The sequence below is a fragment of the Podarcis gaigeae genome, assembly GCF_964106915.1.
Source record: "Podarcis gaigeae genome assembly, chromosome: 1".
In the NCBI taxonomy this organism is placed as follows: Eukaryota; Metazoa; Chordata; class Lepidosauria; order Squamata; family Lacertidae; genus Podarcis; species Podarcis gaigeae.
Window position 1 is genome coordinate 81,420,125 of NC_139678.1, and position 24,955 is coordinate 81,445,079.

At 43.2% G+C, this 24,955-nt stretch overlaps 1 protein-coding gene across 4 annotated transcripts; it reads right to left on the bottom strand.

The window, feature by feature from the left end:
* Nucleotides 1-374: 374 nt before the first annotated feature.
* Nucleotides 375-10,113, bottom strand: LOC310825837 (membrane-spanning 4-domains subfamily A member 4D-like). Of its 4 annotated transcripts, none has more exons than XM_083699656.1 (7): nt 9,953-10,113; nt 7,448-7,674; nt 6,339-6,461; nt 4,970-5,026; nt 4,478-4,606; nt 2,507-2,614; nt 375-928 (listed from the first exon to the last, which is right to left on the bottom strand). In XM_083699656.1, exons 1-7 carry the CDS (start codon nt 10,074-10,076, stop codon nt 836-838), a joined length of 861 nt encoding a protein of 286 aa, XP_083555782.1. In that variant the 5' UTR covers nt 10,077-10,113; the 3' UTR covers nt 375-835. The 4 variants fall into 4 exon arrangements, with proteins under 4 accessions (XP_083555782.1, XP_083555785.1, XP_083555783.1 ...); XM_083699659.1 differs by lacking the exon at nt 9,953-10,113 and adding an exon at nt 8,402-8,594; XM_083699657.1 differs by lacking the exon at nt 9,953-10,113 and adding an exon at nt 8,402-8,594 and having other exon boundaries at nt 7,448-7,727.
* Between the last annotated feature and the right edge of the window lie 14,842 nt (nt 10,114-24,955).

Here is a 24,955-nt window from a genome sequence, read left to right on the forward strand (position 1 = left end):
TATCCTCTTTTACTATTTTGCACTTCACATGTTCTGGAAGGGATTGTTCCCCAAACACAGAAAAGAAAGTTTTACCTGTCACTATGGGACACGGGTGGTACTGTGGGTTAAACCACTGAGCCTAGAGCTTGCCAATCAGAAGGTCGGCGGTTCGAAACCCCGCAACAGGGTGAGTTCCCGTTCCTCAGTCCCTGCTCCTGCCAACCTAGCAGTTTGAAAGCACGAAGTGCAAGTAGATAAATAGGTACCACTCCGGCGGGAAGGTAAACGGCGTTTCCGTGTGCTGCTCTGGTTCACCAGAAGCGGCTTAATCCTGTGCATTATGAACATGTATTTCTGCCCTTGATCTTATGCCCAATCACACATCAGAGGAATAAAGAAAGATTGGTTTATTACATGAAATGAAAGTGACATTAGTATATGGGTGCTATTTCAGATAGCAAGGTTACAAATTTAAGCATGCAGCAAATCATACAGCACACAGACCTTAATTAGGAGAATAAAATGATCCCAAACAATCCGAAAGCCTGAGGGGCAGGTGCAGCCATTTGCCACAGCCGTGCACTAAAAGTAAAGTGAAAGAGAGAAGGGAAGGATATGCCTGTCCTGATGTAAGCAGAACCCAAGTCGGGGTTCAGGGATCTGTCCCTTCCATTTGGGAGTTCTACTCTCCCTGTCAATATCCTATACCAAAGTTGCAGCCACAGCACATAGCCTAGATGGGCAGATGACAAAGAATGTTAGGAAATTGTTGTATTTTTGAGATTGCTGGGTTGCTAGTGAGATAGCAATGAAAACCTCTATCTTAGCCTCTTCACAAGGGTTTGAGGGAAGACTATGCATTGTTGTTATTGGCTGGAGGATCAGGATTCCCTTCAGTGGGACTTACATCTTGTTTGAAGACAGGGGGTGGCGATACAGTTGTGGCCTGAGAGACACACAAAATAAGTTTACTATATAATAATAATAATAAATAAAATTTTATTTATATCCCGCCCTCCCCAGCCGAAGCCAGGCTCAGAGTGGCTAACAACAGTAAAATAATACATATGAAATTTATTCATTGTTATCATCTTTGTTTTCATCCTAGCATCATTTCCTGCAATATTCATCACAGCAATATTTATTAAAACAATTTCCCTTCATTCTTCCGGTGTATTAGAACTCTTACTGGTCTCCCTTCTTTTAGGCCTGAATGACCAAACATGTTGGAATAATCCAAAGGATTCTTACTGCTAAGGGCCTGAGCCGGCTTGATTATGTGGAACAATTTTTAAAACTACGTTACGGCATGACTGGAAGGCAATTGTGATGATATGTGTCCTAATAATTAAGTGATGCTTTGTGTCCTAATAATTAAGTTATGCATCATTTTTACAGCATTTAGGGTCTGACTGAGGTTACAACATAGTTCCTATTAGCTAAAAAGAGGGGGTCAGTGGTACCACACATATTTTGAATCTAGAGAAGGTCTTAGATTCAACCCAGTTAGAAATATTACAGGTAGCAGCACTAGAAAAGACTGGAGAACCAATTCTGGTTACACTGGACCAGGAGCTCCAACTCCCATCAGTCCCAGCAAACATGACCAATAATCAGGTTGATGTGGAGTCCAAAAATATCTGAGGCACCATGTTGGCTGTCCCTGCACATTTCCACACGAGGTACCAATTTGTTTTAAAAAGGCCCTCAGCATTTTATTGTGCATCTACCCTTATAAGAACATTTTTGCAAGCAATTAGCCCTCATATAATGCATGTTTATATGTCATTTTCATAGGCCTTTTCGTATGCACATCCCATTAATATTCACATTATTTTGGTAGGAGAACTACATAACACTTAGAGATCTACAAATTTTGAAGAACAGCACCTCTCAGGTGGGCACCATTGTCATGATAAAAGGACAAGGTTGCTGTTCATGGTGAGTTCCGGCACCTCTTTTTCTAGAAAAATACCACTGCAGCCCAGGGCTTTCATGAAGTGTGAGTTAGGAAGGTTCACATTAACATATGAACCAAACCAAACTTCTCTCCCACACCTAATGGGGACTGATTCAGAAATCAAAACTGAAATGAACGCATCTTCTCATAGAGAATCACACCTCCCCATGTACAAAACTGTTGGTTTCGGTTGAGGAGAAACTATAATCTTATGAACAAGAAGGGTAACCTTGAGAGAAGACTTGCTGTCTACTTGTGGGAAATGAGAAATAAGTGCAGAATAAATGAGTTGCTTGAACAAGACAAAAAATGTCCTCAAAATAGCCTGTAGCCATGGATGATGAGAGTCAAAGTTCACCAACATCTGGGGGCCCAGTGTTGAAGAAAGCCATTCTAGGCTGCAATAGACTCAGGATCCAGACCCAGCATCTATGACGGAATACCCCTTATAGACTGAAGGAGACTATTCATATCCACAAATAAATATATTCTCCGTACCATCTTCTCCTTGGACTTTTAAGAATGTTCCTCTTAAAACTTAAAAAAAGGTATTGAAATACTTACCATGTTGTTGCTGGCTGCCTTCATCCCAAGATGTGCTAAGGAAACAGTGATGGCAAACTCCAGCATGGTGAGCAAGAGGAGAAGGACAGCGAGAGCAGTACCTGCAGACTACACAGCAGAGAACCATGAATTGCATTATGCACTTGTCCCTCCTACAAATTTGTCCAGTTGTAGCATTGAATTACGTCCTGCCCTACAACCTACTCTTAAAAAGCAGCTTGGGAACAGTTGGGGACAGTGAGGTGGTGACAACTCTGATCCGTTTGATTAAAGTGGAAAACGCACACCTGACAAGATTTGATAGTCTGCTATACTTGGAACACACACATGAAGCTAAAAATACGCAAAGGCTCTTAATCTGGAATATGACACATTCTTGTTAATTCATTTTACACCGCATGACATTGTATTACATTGTACTACATTGCTAAATCAGCTGTACAGTCAAACCTCAGATTTGACAACTGAGGTTTGACTGTATTATGGATCTACTAAAGACAAGAGCAATCTAAGGAGCCCATGTGCATGGCAACCCTCCCTTGGCATTTGACTCAAATGCTTTTAAAACCCAAGGGCCTGCCATTGACTAGCATCCTGCAGAACAGCGTAGCGAACTACACATTATTTCAGAACCAGATTAAATGGAAGGAGTCCATCACAGCTTTGGAGGACAAGCACAATCGCATTCTCTGTTGAAATGGCATGTGAACACTAGTGTACATGATTCTTTCCTTCACCCCCTACTAACAATGTTGGTAGTAATCTTCATTGCGAACATCTTTGCCATCCTTCAGCTGTATTGGGTTGGCTAACCTTTGGTCCACTGGATGTTGCTGGATGACATCTTCCCTCACAGCTTGACTGTTGGGCATGCAGAGTGGGGCTGATGGGAATTGGAGTCCAAGGACATCTGGAAGGCCACACCTTGGCCAAACCTGTCCCACATCCCTTGCACAAAGGTGACAAATGCCTGAGCAATGGCCCATTCAAGAGGTGCCTTTGAATCCCATTACAGTAGTTGGTTTGGAGATCTATGCTCCACCAACACGGTTGGTGTTACACCGAAAAGTTTCAGGTATTATAGGCTAATAAATGCAAGAAAACATGCCTTTAATATACCAAGGCACCCAACAATGGCATCCAACCATATGATGTTAGGATGGTTCTGAGAACTGGAGTTGCACTCAATGAAGGAGGCATTGAAGTGCCAAATAAAGTGGCTAGCACTGTGGGTTAAACCACGAGCCTAGGGCTTGCCAATCAGAAGGTCGGTGGTTTGAATCCCCGTGACGGGGTGAGCTCCCGTTGCTCAGTCCCTGCTCCTGCCAACCTAGCAGTTCGAAAGCACGTCAAAGTGCAAGTAGATAAATAGGTACCACTCCAGAGGGAAGGTAAACGGCATTTCCGTGTGCTGCTCTGGTTCGCCAGAAGTGGCTTAGTCATGCTGGCCACATGATCCGGAAGCTGTCTGCAGACAAACGCCGGCTCCCTCGGCCTATAGAGCGAGATGAGCGCACAACCCCCGAGTCATCCATGACTGGACCTAACAGTCAGGGGTACCTTTACCTTTACCTATAGGTTAATCCACTGACTCTTAGCTGAAATAGAACAAATATCTGATGTGCTGAAAGTGCAGAAATTTCTCCCAGACTCACAAGTTTGCCAGAATTCCACATTTCTAAAGGCACAACCCAAAATGCAAAGAAAGGACATGCATGGTCAAAAGAACCACACAGGAAGTTTCAACTTTACTTGGTGTTTTCTCCACAGTATTCCCCACTGCCTCAGAGACAAGCTGTCTTTCAAACTAAGCAGTGGCTGGTCTCCTTTGCTGTAGGAACTTGTGCTTTGAAAACAGGAAGCAAAGCTCAAGGTAGGTGCATGAGTCCTTCCCATTGACACACGCTCTCATTACTGGATGTTGCCTGTAAAGTCAATGTTTTTCATACTTATATTTACTTGTTAACTTACCTGCAGAAAAAAGCCTTCAGAATCACTATAATCTCTTTTATTATTTATATCTATCTCCATTGCATATAGAATGATGCCAATTGTGGCCATTATAGCACTAGTGATGTTCATTCTCACACTGGACATAACCTGAGAGAGAGAGAGAGAGAGAGAGAGAGAGAGAGAGAGAGAGAGAATGAGTTTACCAACAAAAAACTTAACTGCCTTAAATTCAGCACCCCTCTACCCTTGATTCCTAACCTGATTTGCTGGTGAGCTGTACTATTCCTCTGTGGACATTATCTAGTTCACACTGCAGAGCAGCAAAGGCCAAGCCAATAGACCCTTCTGTCTCATAAGTAACCTGGTGTTCAGGGAATAAAGCGTCTGCCCCGTGTTGCCAGATTCCCAATACCCTACCCCACCCCCACCCCCTTGGAATAAAGGTTCATGGAATTAAGAGTTAGAATGGAGAAGAAGGGAAGAAGAAAGAGAAAACATTCCACATCTCACCAAGGCTTTGTTTGGGTATTTCTCAGCTGCCACAGACAGTGATCCAGAAAAAATGAACTATCCAAAAGAAAAAGAAGAAAATGCATTTTGCTGCAGGAAAATCAATCTACTTCCAACTACATAGTACTATGGTATAACGATGTCAGGTGATAGTATATTGTGCGGACAGGCGGAGACCCCCCAACCCTGGGTGACACCCAAGTGGAATAATGACTCAAGACAACATGTTATGGGATTAAAATTTGGCCACAACTTTCTTAAAGCTTCAAATGTAGGGAGACCTTGGCTTAGGCATTGGGTGTTTACCCCTCCCCTGGCCAGGGATCCAAGGAACATCAGCATTATCCAGAATGTGTGGGGATTGAGCTGGCTCTGGAGAACGTCTGTTCAAGCAGAGAGCCTGCCCTCCATTTCACCACCATAGCAGGGGAGAGCAATGACAATTTATTGGCGTATGGCCTATGCCTCCCCTCAAAACAACCCCTTTAATGGGGAACCCTGGGATCGCCACCACAGGGGGGGATGGGTCACCATTTCATGCCCCCCCCTCATTTACGGAAGATAGACTAAAGGATTCCGCCCAAGGCCTGAAACCGCCAAAGTTGAGACGTTTTGATACGGGGAAGGCAAAACCTGCCAATGCAGGAAAATTCCTTTCCAGCCCTTCAACACCGACCATAACTTAGCAGTGCCTGCGTACCTGTGAAGAAGAGGTTAACCTGCAAAAGAAGCCTTAACTGAGGGAGGGCAGGGTGGGAGAAGCTCTGGAGCCAACTGAAAACTCCCAGGTAAGTTCCACCCACAATAGTGAGTGTGGGCAGGGCGCTCCCTCCCCTTACCTGGCCAACTCTCTCCTGGCAATGCCTCCCCAGCTGGGACTGGTTAACTGGCAGAGGTAGGTGGCTACCTCCAGGTGTCCAGCTGGGGGGGGGGCTGAATTGAGGCTGTACTGCTGGGAGCCGCATGGGATCGGGGGGGGGGGAGGTCTGCACACGGCTACACAATATGCGCCTCCCATTTGATGTGGGTAGCGGTCATTCTTTTCCCTTATGGGCAAATCGTTAACTGAATCACCTCTGAAGACAGATGAGAACTTGTATATAACATATACATGCATTTCTGTCTTTTTTTTTTAGAACTCAGGGCATGACACATTATTTCCTTTCCTTTCACTTCATAATAATTCTATGACAATTCCATTTTGCAGAAATAAAGCAAAGGGTGACAGTGTCTTATTTTCCCTGCTGTTAGGCATCTGCACCCAAAAAGCCAAATAGCCATTCTAATCTGGATCTCTTCCTCAAGGTTTAAAGTCACAGAACCATGGGCACTGAAACAAACTTCATTCTCAAAGGCAAGTAATACTTACAAATATTCCACTCCAGAATGGATAGCCTATAATAGAAGTGAAAAGTTTGTAGTATCGTTGAAAATGAACAATTACAATTGTCCCCAAGCTAATGTAGATCAGTCCCAGCATGACCTGGATAGCCTGTGAGAAAAAAGTACAGACAAGATCAAACATTCCCCTCCAAGGTGGCTTACATATTAAAACAAGAGTACATCAACTGTGACAGAACAAAACAACATTCTTGAAACTCCTGGGTATTCTATAAAAATTCTGCTGCCCTTCAGATATTGCGGGTCCCCAACGCCCATCAGCCCCCATGGTCAATGGTCAAGTATGGTAGGAATTGGGGTCCAACAGCCTCTCAAGAACCACAGTTTAACCACACTTGCTCTGAAGCACATTTTATTAATAAAAAAAAGGAAAAGTAAGAAATCCCCTCTAAAAGCTGCTTAAAACAGCTTTCCAAAAAGGTGTGATTGTGGTGGATTTCTGGATTCCAACATGTAAGAAGTTTCTGAAGCCTGGGGCAGCCACTGGAAATCCCTAATGCTGAGTAAGTAAGTGTCCATGGAACAGGGCTGCCATACGTCCAGATTCGGCCCTCAAAAAGCTCAACAACTTTGCCAAAAAAAGCTTTGGATTTTCACTTTTTGAAATATGGCAACTCTACCATGGGATTGAAGATTTGCTCTGCTCTTCTCCCTCCCCACTCCTGCTAAGAAGAGGCATAAAGACAGATAACAAGAGAGATACGAGAAACCTCCAGATGTTATTTCTATCAACTCCAGCTCTCTCTTGGCCTCGAAAACTCGACAGATACAACTTTCACATGGTGAATATAATGGGTGCCTTGGACTATCAGTTTTCAGAACCCAGTCTCATCAGGAATTACCCTGAAAATTTCACTGCTCCTCTGTATGTTTGAATCAGTTGGCCAGGCAGTCAGTGAGGACCGAAAGTATTGAAATATCACTAACAAAGTCACATTGGACCAGAGGATAATCTGGTTGAATCTTTGTCTGGTAGTACCCTGGTAAGATACCCCCATGAATCAATTTAGTCCTTCCTACACTCTTGGCAGGAAAGTACCACCATTCCATGGACCTGAACATATCAAAGAAACTTACCCCCAGAGTCTTGATCTCTATTTTATGGAGTTTCTTCAACAAATCTTCTTGAATCTGTTCGTTGTTGGAATCTCCAGGCTGTTGACCTACATTTTGTATACATTGCACTGTCCCTGCTGGTTGAAGTCCAGGGAAATCCTCACCTGCTTGGATAGCACCATCAGAGGGAATCAACACTACTGTTCCATTAGACTTGATCACTGGATCTGTTGCCATAGCTGAGATATCTGCAAAATGCAACCCATTTGGGGTGGGGGATGAAAATTTCAGCCTCAATTTCCTAAAATATTAAAGGGACACGGTAGTACCCTTTAGTTAAGGCAATTGGCAAACAAAAATAACACCCTTGCCATGATAAGCTTCACAATCCTATAGCTTATAAAAGTGAGGCCTGCAGAGCCAATGACTTAAAATTTTTGGATAGAGATAATCTTTCATTAGGACCATCAACATTTCATAAGTCAATGCAGGATAAAAAAACAACAACAACAAACCATAGGGTATCTACATTTCACCCTCCACATCTGGATTTAGGCAGATGGACCAAGGAAATTTGTGGGTACATGGAGTCATAAGAAAGCACAATTTGTGAAATTGCACATCATTATTGATCATGGAGTCTGTTAAGACATCAACCTTAGCTTCCAGTCTTCTAGCTGTGTAGAGCTGGAGTCAAGATGAGAGGTGTTTTCACCATAATCTCTAGTGCACAGTTCTGACTTCAGTGAGAGAGTCTGCTCTTGAAATCTGAAACCCACAGCAAAACTCTTGACTGTTAACAAGGCTGGCCCAACACCTTTCCATAATATGAGAATCAGGGTCAGCTCAAAAGGTTTTGCTGCTAGAAGCAGACCATTAAATACTTATCCAGCACTGTTAGGACCAACTCTAGTAAACACACAAAAGTAGTGTAAAATTCAAACCTTCCACAAACTCCAATAAGGTCAGATGTACCTTCAGTTCTTTGAAAAGGTTCTGGTTATTCAGCAGTGAAGGGAAATCCCTCTGCACATGCTCAGAAGCACTTGGTTATTCCTTCAAGTCTTTCAGATCTGAGCCTTGGATCAGATTAACTACTCTCCCCAAATACCTTAGCTCACATCTAAGCACATTACACTCCCTGATATGCTTGTTCTCAGCCTGATAATCTCTCTACAAAGCGATAATGAAAACAGTGCTTATTGTTGGAAAATAGGAAGTAGAATGGAGTTGTTTCAAGTTACTCTTTTTAGGATGTGGTTTATCCAACCAACCAAGTATTTGCAAACTTGCATTAGTGCAATAAGCCTAATATTGCAATAAGCCTGATATTGCTGTAATCTTCAATTTGTAACTACAGATAGTTATAGTAAATTAAGTCAGCTATTATTCAGGTCTAATGTTACACATGGCATACCTTCAAAAACGCTTTTTAAATATATTTCCCTCATTTGCTGATGTTCTTATTATAATTTTTACCTGCCCTTCAGCAGCAGGTCCAGGGTGAGTTGCAACAATTTAAAAATCATCATCACTATTATTATTACAGTGGTACCTCAGGTTTTAAGTACTTAATTCATTCCGGAGGTCCGTTCTTAACCTGAAACTGTTCTTAACCTGAAGCACCACTTTAGCTAATGGGGCCTCCTGCTGCTGCCACGCCGTCAGAGCATGATTTCTGTTCTCATCCTGAAACAAAGTTCTTAACCCGAGGTAATATTTCTAGGTTAGTGGAGTATGTAACCTGAGGTACCATTGTACTTTATTTTGTCTAGCTGAAGCCATTATAAAAAAGAAAAATACATAAAACAGAATGAACATAGAAAAGAATACATTACACAGTTAAAATAATTATTTAAACCAAGCATTTGCTCAGAAAAGAGTTTGCTCCCCTGAAGAACTTATCATCTCCACAAATGTTTCTCCTTAAAATTGCTGCTCTAAAGGCAAAACAGGTCACATTTTTTAGAGGTATAGGGGACTCATCCCCTGATAAAAAGTTAATTAAGTATCCAATTGATCTGTCTATTTGGAGATTTAAATCTTTAAACAAGACTGCTCTTAAATTTATGTAGATTAAGGCAAACCACTAAGTCTTTGGGTAAGTCTTCAGGCACATTTCCTCGATATGAGCAAACTCTCTCTTAATAGGAACAGTGTCCTTCAACTATGGCAGAGTGGATTGACTGAAGCCGTAGAGCTGCAAAGTATTTTCTTCATTTGATATTTGTGATGTTGGTTACTTAGTGCGGGCACGGAGTCTAAATGGGAAGCTTGGCATACAAAGTGGCACATTTAGACAGCCAGGCAGAAGTGTGATCAGCATAAAAACCATGCTTTGAAATGTGAGATTTCATGTGGTGAGATGCCATCTCAAAGCCTAACGAATTCAGAATGTCCAAAGAGTGGCCGTATTCGCTCAATAACTTGAAGCATTTCTTGATTCCAAGATGGGACTGCTCTAATGTTAAGACTCAGCATCTCATTGAAAGCAGAAATTACTAAAATGGGCCTTATCCCCCTGACCTTTGAGGCATAGCTTCTTCCCCCAGTTCAGATGGCCCTGGCAGGTGCCTAGCTCTGCCTCCAGCACAGCCACTTTCTCCCACAGGGTCAGCACCTCGGCACTCGACGATGGAACTTCGGACATCCTTCAGCTTTCACTGCAGATGCAGCAGCCGAACAAAGCAAGCCAGAACCAAGCAACCATAATGACTGCTAGTCAGTACCCACAACCCCTCAATGCCCCTCGCAGCCAGACAGCAGTCTTGTGAAAGGCCCCACTCCCTTCACTCTTTCACCCACCGTTTTATTTATAGGGGACCCACTGACTGAGATATGGGGGAATGGTGGAAGACTTTCTTTGGGGCATTCAAATGACCCAGATCTTGTTTTCATAACAACAGGAAGTGCTACCATATTGCATGGGGTAGAATGTGTTAGACTGAAGCACAGATCAGAACTTCCAGTAACACGTTGAAATGCTGTACTGAAGTGAAGACCCCTTGGGAATTCAGACCTCTGTGTGACAAAATGAGAAACAATAATGGCTTAAGGGTTTTCGTTAGAGTTCCAGCATTTTCAGGGCGGTTGGAGACTATGCAATATCGAAGGGCAAGGATACATACTCCAGCCTTCACAGAACCAAGACCACCTTCCAAACAAAGCATGGAAGATTCAGTTCCCTTTGGAGAGCTCAAAAATAGCAGTAAGATATTTATTCTGGAGAATTTCCAGATTTGTTTTTTTGAAGAGTGTCCCATATTTCTGCACCATAACAGATTTGTGAGAAGTCTTTGGCTTCAAAAATTTTGAGGGCTGGGGGAATATGTCTACCTCCTTTGCTCCAATAAAACCTTGATAGAGAGTGATAGAGTGTGTAATAATTTATACTCTAAAAATGGGAAGGCACCTGGGGAAGAGGGAATAATTGGAGAAGTGTATAAAGCCAGAGGCAGATCTTCTATAAAACTAATGAATCTTAATTTAGGGCCCCTAATTCCAGAGGGGAAATAGGGGCCCTAATTCCCAGAAGTGACTTTAGTCCACATTGCTTAAAATTTTGGGGTCTAGTTGACCCAATTTGAGTTGCATGACTTAAATTTATTATTTTTTTGTTGCATATATTTCAACAATCCTAAAATTTGAGAGTCAGTAGCACATATGTTGTAAAGGTGTGGTGATCTGTCATGCAACAACCCCATTGAAGAAGATAACAGGGGTTACCCAGACCTCGTTGCTAGTTGCAAAGGGGTCCCCATAACAGTTCAAGCTTCAGGGCCCCCAAAATGTAGGTCCACCACTGTATAAAGCAGCCCTCTATTGATGGATCTCTATCCTAGCAGCTCTATTTACAGAAATTAATATTAGCAGTCACTTTCCCCCTCAATGGAATATTCGTATAGTCATTTCTATATTTCAGAAAGATGATCCTAGCAAATCAGCCAATTATCGCCCTATTAGTTTGTTGCACATCTCATTGAAAATATATAACAAATACTTGTTAAGTAAATCACATTATTGGCTTGAGTCTAGTGAGATGATAGCAGAAGAACAGGAGGGTTTATGTTGTAATCACTCAACTACCTCTCACTGCTTTGTACTTTCCCATCTGGTACATAAATATGTAAAACTCAAGTGCAGATGTTTATTTGGAGTGTTTACTGACTTTTCAGCAGCTTTTCAAATCAGTATTAAAAACACATAAAATAACTTACTGTCACAGGAAAAAGGACGGTTCTATTGTGTGTAATTCCTCAGGTACTGGAAGAAACAGGAAGTACTGTCAGCATGGCAATGTCCTTTCCTTATAAACTTGTTGAAATCACTGTAGTTCTCAATTACATTTGTACGTACAGATAAGAGTTATTGTCAGGAAACTGCCATCGGAGCCAAGGGTGGTGGTGAGGCTCCATAATGATGCTGGAGAGGGAACCAGCAAGGAGAGAGAGGAAGCTTCCGCTGGGGAAGGAAATAGACGTGACGCCAGGGAGAAAGGGGAGTCTGAGGGAGCTTCGGAGAGAAGGCTCCAGGACTCTTCCAGTGAAGCCAGCGGGGAGAGCACGGGACCTCCTCTGGGGACGCCCACTCTGCGCAGAAAGGTTTTCACGCAGAGAAGGCAGGCGGCGATTGGGTGTGAAAGAACTTCTATGTTGGAAGAAATTCAGGAAACGCCCACTGACGGATTCTGCCAGTGATTGATACAGTCACGGTGTACTGACTGTCCAGCCTGGGGGCAAGTTTTAACCAAACTACTCAGTTCGGAGCAGTTTGCGCCTTACGCATAAGCAACCCCATACCCCATTACAGTTATGATAGTCAAAGAACATTCAGATTTAATATTACACATGACATATCTTCAAAATGCTTTTTAAAGCTATTCTCCTTGTTTTGTTTATGTTCTTATTAAGCTTTTCACCTGCTCTTCAGTAGCCAGTCCAGGGTAGGTCCCAACAATTTAAAAATCAGTATTGAAAACAGTGAAAATAAATTTACTGTCACAGGAAAAGGGAGGGTCCTATTGTGTGCAATTCCTCGGTGGATGTGTGTAAATCATCACCACAGGAAGAAAACGGAAGTGCTGCCAGCATGGCAATGTCCCTTCCTCAATCGTCCATCTGACAAAATCTTCTTGCTCAACCTGTAGTGGAGGGCCAACAAAAACTCACACTAGATGATTATAGGAATACCAAGTTCCTCATATGAGACATGAATGCATGCTCATATTCTACCACTGATATGCTCAAAATATTAGAAGTGTATTAAGCACTTGAAGGCTCTTCGGTTAATTGTCAGTCAACACTTACCACGTACTCTCCAAAGTCTTGCACTGATTTATCTACCGATGTTTAATGCTTTAGACAATGTTCAGGCCTGCTTTGGTACATTTTTTTGTACTGAAATGTGTTGTATCAAAAATCTTCATGCAATGCACTAGTTCACTGTACATTCCCCCGATTGTGTGTTATGTGCTTTTGTTGAACAATAGGGGAAACCCATCTTAGAAACCTACCAACTAATGCTATGGCCATTACACTCCCCACCCCATATATGACTTTCTCCGACGAGAAGGGCAAAGTTTGGTGGTGGTGGTAGGGACTCATCATGTAGCTGGCTACCATTTCAAGATCCCTTCAAAATGACACCTCTTCGTAACATTTTGTGGCATTCTGTTAAGAACAGCATCCCTGACTGGCAACAGCTATTAAAAATGGGCTTGATTCCCTCACTTCCCCAATAGGGGAGTCATGCCTTGGGTAGAGTGAGGCAGCAAGATGTGTTTTTTCCTTTTAAAATATTTTTTAAATACAGCTGCTACATGTGAGGACAGTGGAGGGTCATCGTTTCCACTTCAGCATTTAAAATTAAAGCTGTGGCAGCAGGAGTCTCCACAGCTCTAATTATAAACATGCGAAGGGGAGAATGAGAAAGAAAATAGAGTAAAAGAAACCGTCTCTTTCACTGCCACTCTGGTGAGAGCCCCTCCACATTAACCTCCAAAATGGCTGCCTCAGCTTGTCAGTGATTAATGGGATTATTATGAAAAACTGGGTGTGTGTTTTTACTGTCTGCCTGTATCATTTCCTTTGATTTGAGAAATGCAAATAACTATTCTCATAAACATGCTTATGAAGAACCTGAGGTCTTGATAGATCATACACAGTTTTGAAAGGTTTTGGGGAAATGTATTTGTAGAAATATATTTAATTACAATGCAAACAGATACCATGACTCCAGGATATGTTGCAAATTAGAAATAAAGAACGCACAATACAGCTATTAACTACAAATCCCTGTACAGTGGTACCTCGGTTTTTGAACATCTCGGAAGTTGAACATTTTGGTTTTCGATTACCGAAAACCCATAAGATGCACTTTTCCCCCTCCAAAAATGAAGGGGAAATCTGTGTGCGTCCTATGTGGCGAATGCAGGCTTTCGCTGAAGCTTGGAGAGTGAGAGGGGTCGGTGCATACCGACCCCTCTTGCTCTCCAGGCTTTAGGAAGCTCTCAGCAAGCCTGGGGAGCCCACGGGAGTTCCCGCAGGGCTCCCTAGGCTGCGGATAATAATAATAATAATAATAATTTTTTATTTATACCCCGCCCTCCCCAGCCAAGGCCGGGCTCAGAGCGGCTTACAAGCAATAATAAAAACAAGATGAATGATTACAAACTTAAAAACAAAAATAAAACACAACAACATTAAAATATTAAAATGTAGCCTCATCGCAGGAGGAGAAGGAAAAGAAGGGGGGAAAAGAGAGAGGGGGGGAGGGAGGGAATCAAACTGGCTCCAAGCCAAAGGCCAGGCGGAACAACTCTGTCTTACAGGCCCTGCGGAAAGAAATCAGATCCTGCAGGGCCCTGGTCTCATGAGGCAGAGCGTTCCACCAGGCCGGAGCCAGAGTTGAAAAGGCCCTGGCTCTGGTCGAAGCCAATCTAACTTCCTTAGGGCCCGGGACCACTAGGGTGTTGTTATTTATGGACCTTGAGGCTCTCCGTGGGGCATACCAGGAGAGGCGGTCCCGGAGGTACGAGGGTCCTAGGCCGTGAAGGGCTTTAAAGGTCAAAAGCAGCACCTTAAATCTGGCCCTGTACTCCACCGGGAGCCAGTGCAGCTTGAAAAGCACTGGGTGAATATGCTCCCATGGCAGAGACCCCGTGAGGAGCCTCGCTGCAGCATTCTGTACCCGCTGGAGTTTCTGGGACAGCTTCAAGGGCAGCCCCACGTAGAGCGAATTACAGTAGTCAAGCCTGGAGATGACCGTCGCATGGATCACTGTGGCCAAGTCAGGGCGGGAAAGGTAAGGGACCAACTGCTTGATGCGGCGAAGGTGGAAAAATGTCGCCTTGGCTGTTGCTGTAACCTGCACCTCCATGGAAAGGGAGGCGTCAAGGATTACACCCAAACTCTTAACGGAAGGCAATGGCACTAATTGGGCCCCCGCAAGAGAAGGGAGTTGGTCCCTCATCCCCATGCCATCCCGACCTAGCCATAGGACCTCTGTCTTCGAAGGATTTAGTTTCAATCGGCTCCCACGAAACCATCCAGCCACAGCTTCCAAGCATCTGGTCAGTGTGTTCAGGGCCGAGTCATTGTAGCCATCCATCAGCAGATAGAGCTGAGTGTCATCAGCATATTGGTGACAGCCCAGCCCAAAGCTCCGGATAATCTGGGCAAGGGGGCGCATAAAGATGTTAAAAAGCATCGGGGAGAGAATTGCGCCCTGCGGCACTCCACACACCAAGGAGTGGCGCGACGACATTTCCCTCCCTAGTGCCACCCTCTGTCCCTGACCAGAGATAAAAGAGCACAACCAGTTACGGGCTATGCCCTGTATCCCCACGTCTGCGAGGCGGATAGCAGCCTGCCGCCCTGAGCGCAGGGCACTCTGAAGCAGAGCGCCCCGCGCTTCGGGCAGATATCCTTTTCTCCTCTAAAAACTACGGTAGGTACGTTTTTAAAAGCTCGGGCTTCCCCTGTGGCTGGGGGGAGGATAATTCCCCCCCTTACTCCCCCCCCCAAAAATTAGGTGCGTCCTATGGGCCGTTGCGTCCTATAGGGCGAAAAATATGGTAAATGCTTCCGTATTCAAACACACTTTCTGTTGCGTGTACATGTTATTTTTCTTAATTTTCTGTGAACTGCCCTTAGCACCTCAGTTTTCCAAAGTTTCGGAACTCGAACAGTATTCTGGAATGGATTACGTTTGAAAACCAAGGTCCCACTGTAAATTAAAATTGTTATTGATACAAAATACCTTTTACTGTTAACAATCTAAGCATGCACATTATTATACATGATTTCATATCTGAATTATTATACTATATATATTTAACAAAACACTGTTAATAAATTCAAAAATGCTTATTTGCACATATACTGTTGTTTTATTTTAATTCTCAATTTATGTAACTGTTGCATGTTGTTTGTCTAAATGTAATAAATATAATTATTATTTTTAAAATAAAAAGATATGGTTAAGCCTATACTGATACTTGATTTATCCATTAACTTCTTTAATGTCTATGTTCAGCACAAAACACAGTGTGGTATGTGGGAGCAAATAACTACACACAGACACAAGGTGGGGTTTAAAATCGCCACACATTTACTGGTTACAGTTTATAGAGATCGGCATGGTAACATAGGTGCCATCTTGCACTGAAGATTGTGGGTGCCCACAACGAAGGGCTTCAACTTTGCCCATTGACTTTGCACCCCAGCAGCCCAGTGCATGGTAAGGAGTAGAGATTCATTCATGAAGAAGAGGAGGAGGAGGAGGAGGAGGAGGAGGAGTTTGGATTTGATATCCCGCTTTATCACTACCCGAAGGAGTTTCAAAGCGGCTAACAATCACTCTGTGAGGTGAGTGAGGCTGAGAGACTTCAGAGACGTGTGACTAGCCCAAGGTCACCCAGCAGCTGCATGTGGAGGAGCAGGGAATAGAACCTGGTTCACCAGATTACGAGTCCACCGCTCTTAACCACTACACCACAGCAGTTTGGTTGCTGGCTGATGTCCCCATCCAAACCCATATCCTGGGATAACATTAAAGGGAGTTGCCTGTTCCATGCCCCACCCCCTGACACGAAGAACCCACCTTATTTCTATGATTGTAAATTTCTTTAAAATGTTATCAATATTTTGTTTTAATTGTTGTAACCCTCTCTGTGGCCCTTACATTAAGTACTAGGAGGTCATAATATTTACTCATGTCTTCCAGGTCATATTTAAGATGAAGACTCATATGTGGGTCAAGATAATTCAAATTGGGGGCCTCTTTTTATATAAAGTTACGCCAACTTCACTAATCCTCAGAAATAAACCACAGAAAAAATTCAGATCGGTACCCATTGTTACAATGTATATTGAGATGCATGTCCTAAGCAAGAATGTTGAGAACTTCCAGCAGGTGACAAAAGTAATTATTTCTATTCATTAATCTAACAAAAGTTGCAGCAATAGCACATAGCCTGGGTGGACATACAGTGGTGCCTCGCAAGACGAAATTAATTCGTTCTGCGAGTTTTTTCGTCTTGCGAAGCACGGATTCCCATAGGAATGCACTGAAAATCAATTAATGCGTTCCTATGGTCAAAAAAAGTCCAAACAAAGCCAAATTTGGTACAAAAAGAGTTTATTAAGTGCTCTTTAAAGTCACACATACTGTAAAGAGCATTTCAAAAATTGAAGGAACAATAATTTAAGTTTCTAAACATGACAGAAAAGCATTTAAAAATCACCAAAGTGTACAGTACTGTACATAAATTTTCTAAGACTCTGGGGGACAACTCGAAGAAGGTTCCTTTTCCACTCTTTGCTTCTTGCTGAAGAACCTGTCCATGGTCTGCTGCTTCATCCACCTTTTCAGCACCTCCCTGAAAGACGACATGACCCTCTTATCAAAAGTGTTCGCAAGGTCACGTGTCAGGTCCTTGTCAGGGTGGTGCCGCTGTGCAAAAGCCTGCACATCTTTCCACATCTGGCAAATGTCCCCCAGTTCTTTGAAGGACAGCCATTCCTCAGTTGCTTCCTCCTTTTCCAGCGAGGCCTGCTCCTGCGCAGCCTCTGCTTGCAGTTTGACCAGGTCCTGGGTGGTCAGCTCGTGGTCGTGCTCCTCCACCAGCTCATTGACGTCCTCCTCTGTGACCTCCAGGCGCATGGTCCTCCCCAAGGAAACAATGTCCTGCACCACTGTTGACTCTGGTGCATCAGAGTCACTTGGTGCCACACAGTCCGGCCACAGGCTGCGCCAAGCACAATTCAAATTTCTCTGGTTGATCCCGTCCCAGGCCGTGGTGATCATCTTCAAGCAGGTGACGATGTCGAAGTGGTCCTTCCAGAATTCCCGCAGGGTGATGTTGGTGCAATCAGTCACCTCGAAGCATCGCCTGAAAAGCTCCTTGGTGTAGAGTTTTTTGAAATTGGCGATGAGCTGCTGATCCATCGGCTGGAGCAGTGGTGTGGTGTTAGGCGGCAGGAACATGATGTTGATGAAGCTGAACTCCTTCAACAAGTCCTCCTCAAGGCTTTTAGGATGAGCAGGAGCATTGTCCATCAGAAGCAAAGCCTTCAGCGGCAGGTCGTTGTCCAGCAGGTACTGTTTGACAGCAGGGCCAAAAGCAAGATTGACCCAGTCCACAAACAGCACACGTGTGACCCAAGCCTTACTGTTGGATCGCCACATGACACTCAGCTGCTCCTTCTTGATCTTGTGTTTCTTGAAGGCCCGTGGGTTCTCCGAGTGGTACACCAGCAGGGGCTTGATCTTCAGGTCGCTGCTTGTGTTGGCACAGAAGAGCAGGGTCAGACGGTCCTTCATGGGCTTGTGGCCAGGCAACTTGGCCTCCTCCTGAGTGATGAAAGTCCTTTTGGGCATCCTCTTCCAAAACAGCCCGGTCTCGTTGCAGTTGAAGACCTGCTGTGGAACGTAGCCCTCCATCGTCACAACCTCCAGGAAATCCGCTGCAAAGTCTTCAGCTGCAGGAACATCAGAACTGGCAGCCTCTCCATGCCTGACCACGCTGTGGATTCCAGATCTCGTCTTGAACCGGTCAAACCAGCCTCTGCTTGCCTTGAAGACTTCTGGCTCGCCTGAGGTTCCTGGCTGTTGCCGGACGAGGTCTGCGTGCAAGGCCTTGGCCTTCTCACAAATGACGGCCTCAGTCACTGTGTCCCCTGCACGCTGCTTCTCTTCTAACCAGATGAGCAGCAACTTCTCCACCTCCTCCAGAACAGCTGGGCGGTTCTTGACGATCCTGGTGACTCCCGTGGCTACATCAGTCACAAGGATCTTCTCCCTCATCTTCTGGATGGTCCCAATGGTCAATGGATTCCTCCCGTACTCCCTGGCGAGGTCTGTCACACGCATTCCACCATCGTGCTTCCGGATGATCTCCTTCTTCATTTCCAGCGTAACCTTCTCCTTCTTCCTCTCGCCGGCCTCTGCAGCAGCAGTTTTCTTGGGCCCCATGGCAGCACAGCTCCTACCTTCACAACCCCCCCCCCAAAAAAAACAGTGCTTCACATCCAAAAAATTCAAAAGCACCAAACCTCCTAGAAAACACACAAGCTTCCAGATTCTTGCAAACCCCTTCTCAACTATTCCCCCAGCCACCCACCACGCAGAAATCCAAACCCAGAAATCTTTTTTTTTTAACAACAGCAGAGTGCCCCAATGGTCACAAAAAATCATAAAAATGCAGAAAAAAACACACAAGCTTCCAGATTCTTGCAAACCCCTCCCCAACACCAAGTCCTTGAATTCCAAACACCCCAACCCAAAATCCAAACCCCCCCAAAAAGTTTTAAAAGTTTAACTTACCAAATGGCTGCAAAAGAAGTTTTGGAAAAGCTTCAAAAATCACCAAAGTCTTCAAAAACCTCAAAAAAGGCTACCACACTGCGTGCTATGAGTTGTTCCTCGAAGTCAAGTCGCAACTGCACCTCTTCAAGCAATGCACCCTGGGTATTAATGGTTTTAAGAAAAGGGAAACAAACTTGCAAGATGTTTTCATCTTGCAAAGCAAGCCCATAGGGAAATTCGTCTTACAAAGCAACTAAAAAAACGAAAAACTCTTTCGTCTTGCGAGTTTTTTGTCTTACAAGGCATTCGTCTTGCGAGGTACCACTGTATTGCAAAAACATGGTAATTCTATTTTTGAGATCACTGATTGTTACCTAGGCATTCTTACTGGATCTGTTGCAGTAGCTGAGATGTCTGCAAAAGACAACCTAAGTAAATAAATGAAAACTTATGCCTCCGATTTTTTTTGGGTCGGGAGCATAGTTACCCCTTTTTTAAAGTGAGTTGCAAAAAGGTTTTAAAAAGCAAACAAACAAAAAACACTGCCACTGCCAGGCTATTTTGCACCCTAGGCAAGGCTAACTGCTTACACACGAGACTTCCGGAGGCGGCACGAACGGTAATGGCTGCCCTCTTCTAACCAGGAGAGGGAAGCTCCGTTGAAACGGGTCGTCCGCTACGGCGAAGCGGAGACCCACACCGGAAAACCGCAGGCGGCAGAAGCCTGCGGTCCTGGGACCCGGCGGGCGCCAGGAGCTGCCCCCAAAACGTTGAAGGAACCCCGTAAGGGGCTCCGGATCGTGGAGGGGGTAGCGGCGCTGAGGGTCGCTCCGCAGTCAACGGAGCGAAGCCGCGAAGCTGTTGCCGGTGAGCGCTGACCTTTCTTCCTGGAATCTACGTTTCAGAAAGCAACAATCCGTGAGTAATAAGGACTTTCAAAATTTTAAAGTTTTAAAAAGCAACGGAATTTGGCTGAAAGCGGATTGACGAAAAAAAGGAAGTCCGTCTTCCGCTGCTACTGAACTTCAAAGCAAAGAGCAGGAGGAGTGGAGGCAGAGAGTGAACTTTTAACCTAATGGATCTGAGCACCCACTGAACCTCCTTTGAAGCAGAATAGGACTGTAAGCATTGGATTTTGCGTTTCTAATTTGGATTGTGACATCTTCTTCTATTGGAATTACAATTTAAGTTAAAAACCCAGGTGCTGGAACTGCCTGAGTAACTGTAGCAGTCAGCCTGCAGATTTGGATACTTTGAATTTAAACTTGGAAACAATCTGAGGGGTCTGGAATTGCTACTTTGAGGCATCATTTGGAATACCAGCAAGCACTATTTGAGACATTGTGTTTATTTAATACCAACTCTGCTAAAATTTACTATTTGAAGGTTCCTGGACATTAATTTTTATTTTATGAACTTTATTGGAATTGATCTCTTCCCGAAAGACTTTTTAAGCTCCCCCTAGAGGTTTTGGAATTTACAGCAGTGGCATTGTTTTACTTTCTCTTTCCCGGCCTCCTGTTTGACTGTTACCATCTGGGCCGTCTCTTTCCCATGGGAAACAACTCAGCCTGACCTTGACTTTGAGATAACTTTGGAATGAGTGGTGCAAGAAAAAAGGAGCCTAAAGAAAAGGAGCCCAAAGAAAAGGAATATAGAGTAAGAACTAGACAAACAACCTTAGCCACAGTCGTACAGCCACGTAGATCGTCTGTGCCTATTTTACTTTCTGAGGAAGAAGCTGCATCCCTGCCAAGGGCAGGAGAAGGAGAAACTGAGGAATTACAATTGGAAGATATGGCCTCTGGAACAACTGTTTCTATCTTAGAGAAAATCTATGAAAAATTGGAATCTTTGGATAAGAGAGTTGAATCCTTGGATAAAAAAGCTGATGAGCAAACATTTAAAATTGACCAAAACACAGAATGTCTAAATAGATTAACTGGACAAGTGGCACAGAATGCACAAGCAATTGGAGAATTGAAGGAGGCTACAGGTGAAAATCGGAAATTGGCTGAAGATACCAGCCAAAGACTTGGAAAGCTAGAAAAAGAGGTGAGACCACTCAGTAAACAAGTAGGAGAACACCAGACCTACCTCTCTATGATTGAATTACGGAACAGGGAGACTAATTTAAGGATAAGGTCGGTCCCAGAAGTGGAAGAAGACAACTTAGCTGAGTTCCTGACCAAAATATTTTCCAAGTTCTGGAACTTAGAAGAAAAAGACTTTAAAATTGTATCAGCTTTCAGGCTTGGAAGACTTACAAAGAAAGACAAACCCAGAGACTGTTTGATAACATTGAGATCAAAGGAGGAAAGGGACAAGATTCTGGGCCTGCATTACGGAAAGTCACTGGTCATTTTGGACAAAAGAATTGAAATTTACAAGGACATTCCTAAACAACTTTTGGATCTTAGATCTGAGTATTTGGAACTAGCAAGACTGCTGAGGAGCAACTCAATCATCTTCAGGTGGGACTTTCCTCAAGGACTATCTTTTACTTTCAGAGGGAAGAAGATTAAAATTAGAACATTGGAAGATAGAGATAAATTTCTAAACGTGTACGGAGAGGACCTTCAAAAAGGACTTGAATTACCTTCAGGGCCTGGAGCACCAGAGGCACCGGCACCCTTGGATTCTGAAGACCCAGCGAACAAGGTACCACCCCCAGAAAAATAACCAGATTTATTCAGGATGTCTCTGCAACTGTTGAGTTGGAACATAAATGGCTGTAATATTCTGGAAAAAAGGAGGAAAATTTTTCATATATTAAAAAAGGAACAATTGGACATTATTTGCCTACAAGAAACACATGTGACTAGGCTCCATAGAAAAGTGTTAATAAACAAAAGACTTGGTCAGGAATTTATATCCTCAGACACAGTAAAGAAGAGAGGCGTGGTGATTTATGTAAAAGAGAGCCTGTCACCTAAATTTCTATTTAAAGATGAACATGGAAGAATTTTGGCAATCGAAATACAACACCAAGGAGAGAAGATTCTGCTATTAGGAATTTATGCACCAAATGAAGGAAAATCGGAATTTTATAAGAAGTTGCATGAGACTATGCTGGAGTATCTGGACTATGACAACATCATTATGATGGGAGACATGAATGGAGTCGTATCAACCCACATGGATAAGTCACAAAGCCAAAATGTTACGAAAGACGGCAGACTACCAAAGACCTTTTTTGAAATGACAGACAATATGGACTGGATCGACATTTGGAGAACGAAGAACCCCATGGGAAAAGAAGGAACATTCTTCTCTGAAGCCCAGCTGACTTGGACAAGAATCGACCAAATATGGATAACTAGAGGTCTGGCACCCAAGGTCAGGAAAGTGGAAATCTGCCCAAAGACCTGCTCCGACCATAATGCACTGAAAATGGACATGACACTATTACCAACCGGTTCCTTTAGATGGAAGATGAATGACAATTTGTTTAGAGATCAGGAGATTATTAAGAAGGCCCAAAAAGTTTTGAAGGACTACTTTGAGATAAACATGAGCACTACGGTGGAAAAAAGAATTATTTGGGACGCAAGCAAGGCCGTGATGAGGGGGTTCTTGATACAACAGAATGCTGTAAAAAAAAGAATACAAAATGAGAGGAAAGACAAGATCTTGGAGAAAATTAAAGAGTTAGAGAAGAAGTTAAGATCGAATCTGAAGTCACAGCAGATTCTGAGAGAAATTAAACTCCATCAGGCACAATATTCTAAACTGATGAACCAGGAAATAGAATGGAAGATCAAACTAATGAAACAAAAAACTTTTGAATCAGCAAATAAATGTGGGAAACTGAAGGCTTGGCAGTTGAAGAGGAGACAAAAGTTAAATGTAGTCACAAATTTGGAAATTGAAGGAAGAAACATTCAGAACCCCGTGGAGATTAGAAAGTGTTTTCAAAAATATTTCAAAAAATTATATACTCAAGGGCCGCAGGATGAGGCTGAGATTAAACAATTTTTGGGAAAAAATGGACTTAAAAAACTTTCACAAGAAAATAGATTACTCCTGAACAGCAAAATAACACGACAAGAGATTGAACAAGCCATTCAGAACATGAAATTGGGCAAATCTCCAGGGCCAGACGGCCTGACCTCCAAGTATTATAAGACATTAAAAGATTATTTGATACAACCATTGATGGAGGTCAGTAACGAAATTATGGAGGGAAAGAAGGCGCCGGAATCGTGGAAGGAAGCTTTCATCACATTGATACCAAAATCGGAAATTGAGAAGACACAACTCAAGAACTATCGTCCCATCTCCCTTTTAAATGTGGATTATAAAATATTCGCAGATATTTTGGTAAGCAGACTTAAAAGAGTTTTAAATGAAGTAATTCATAAAGACCAGGCAGGCTTTCTCCCAGGTAGACATATGTTTGCCAACACAAGGAACATCATTGATATTCTGGAACTTTTGCAAACAAACATAAATACAAAAGCAGTGTTAATTTTTATAGATGCGGAGAAGGCCTTTGATAATATCTCTTGGAAATTTATGAAGGGAAATTTAAAAGAAATGGGAGTGGGACGGGGTTTTGAGAATGGGATTGATGCAATATACTCAGAACAGAAGGCAAAACTGATAGTTAACAATGTGGTTACAGAAGAGTTTAAAATTGAAAAAGGTACACGACAAGGCTGCCCGATTTCCCCTCTGTTATTTATTTCGGTTCTGGAGGTGCTCTTGAATAGGATTAGAGGGGACCGGTTGGTGCAAGGGATTCAGGTCGGAGCGAAACAATATAAACTTAAAGCCTTTGCAGATGACCTAGTCTTGACCTTGCAGGAGCCAGAATCTAGTACAAAAAGAGTATTACAACTGATTCAAGACTTTGGTCGGGTGGCGGGATTCAAACTAAATAAACAGAAAACTAAGGTGCTGGGGAAAAAATTGACAGATACAGAGTCAGAACGGTTTCAGAGAGAAACAGAACTAACTGTGGTTAAAAAAGTAAAGTACCTAGGGGTAAACATAACAGCAAAAAATCTGAGTCTATTTAAGGATAATTATGAAAAATGTTGGTCTGAAATTAAGAGAGACTTGGACAGTTGGACAAAATTGAAGCTTTCTTTGTTAGGCCGAATTGCTGCTATTAAGATGAATGTATTGCCAAAGATGTTGTTTTTGTTTCGAACATTGCAAATTGTGGACAAGACGGAGTGTTTTCGGAAGTGGCAGAGAGATATTTCTAAATTTGTCTGGCAGGGCAAAAAGCCCAGAATTAAGTTTAAGATATTAACTGATGCGAAAGAAAGAGGGGGCTTCGCCCTGCCAGACTTAAAACTGTACTATGAAGCCACAGCTTTTTGCTGGCTAAAAGACTGGCTACTTCTTGAAGACACTGATGTGTTGGACTTGGAAGGTTTTAACAATGCTTTTGGCTGGCATGCATACTTATGGTATGACAAAGTCAAGATCAATAAGGCCTTTAAGAACCATATTGTCAGGAAAGCAGTATTTAATGTCTGGACAAAATACAAAGACTTATTGGAAAACAAAACTCCGAGGTGGCTGTCCCCTCTGGAAGCCAAGGCCCGAAAAAGACCCAATATGGAGGCCAAATGGCCAAAATATTGGGAAATATTAGAAAAAGACGGTGACAATTGGAAATTGCAGTCTGGAGAAAATGGAGGGTAAAGTGCGAGACTGGTTACATTACGCTCAGATTAAAGAAGTTTTTAAAAATGACAAAAAATT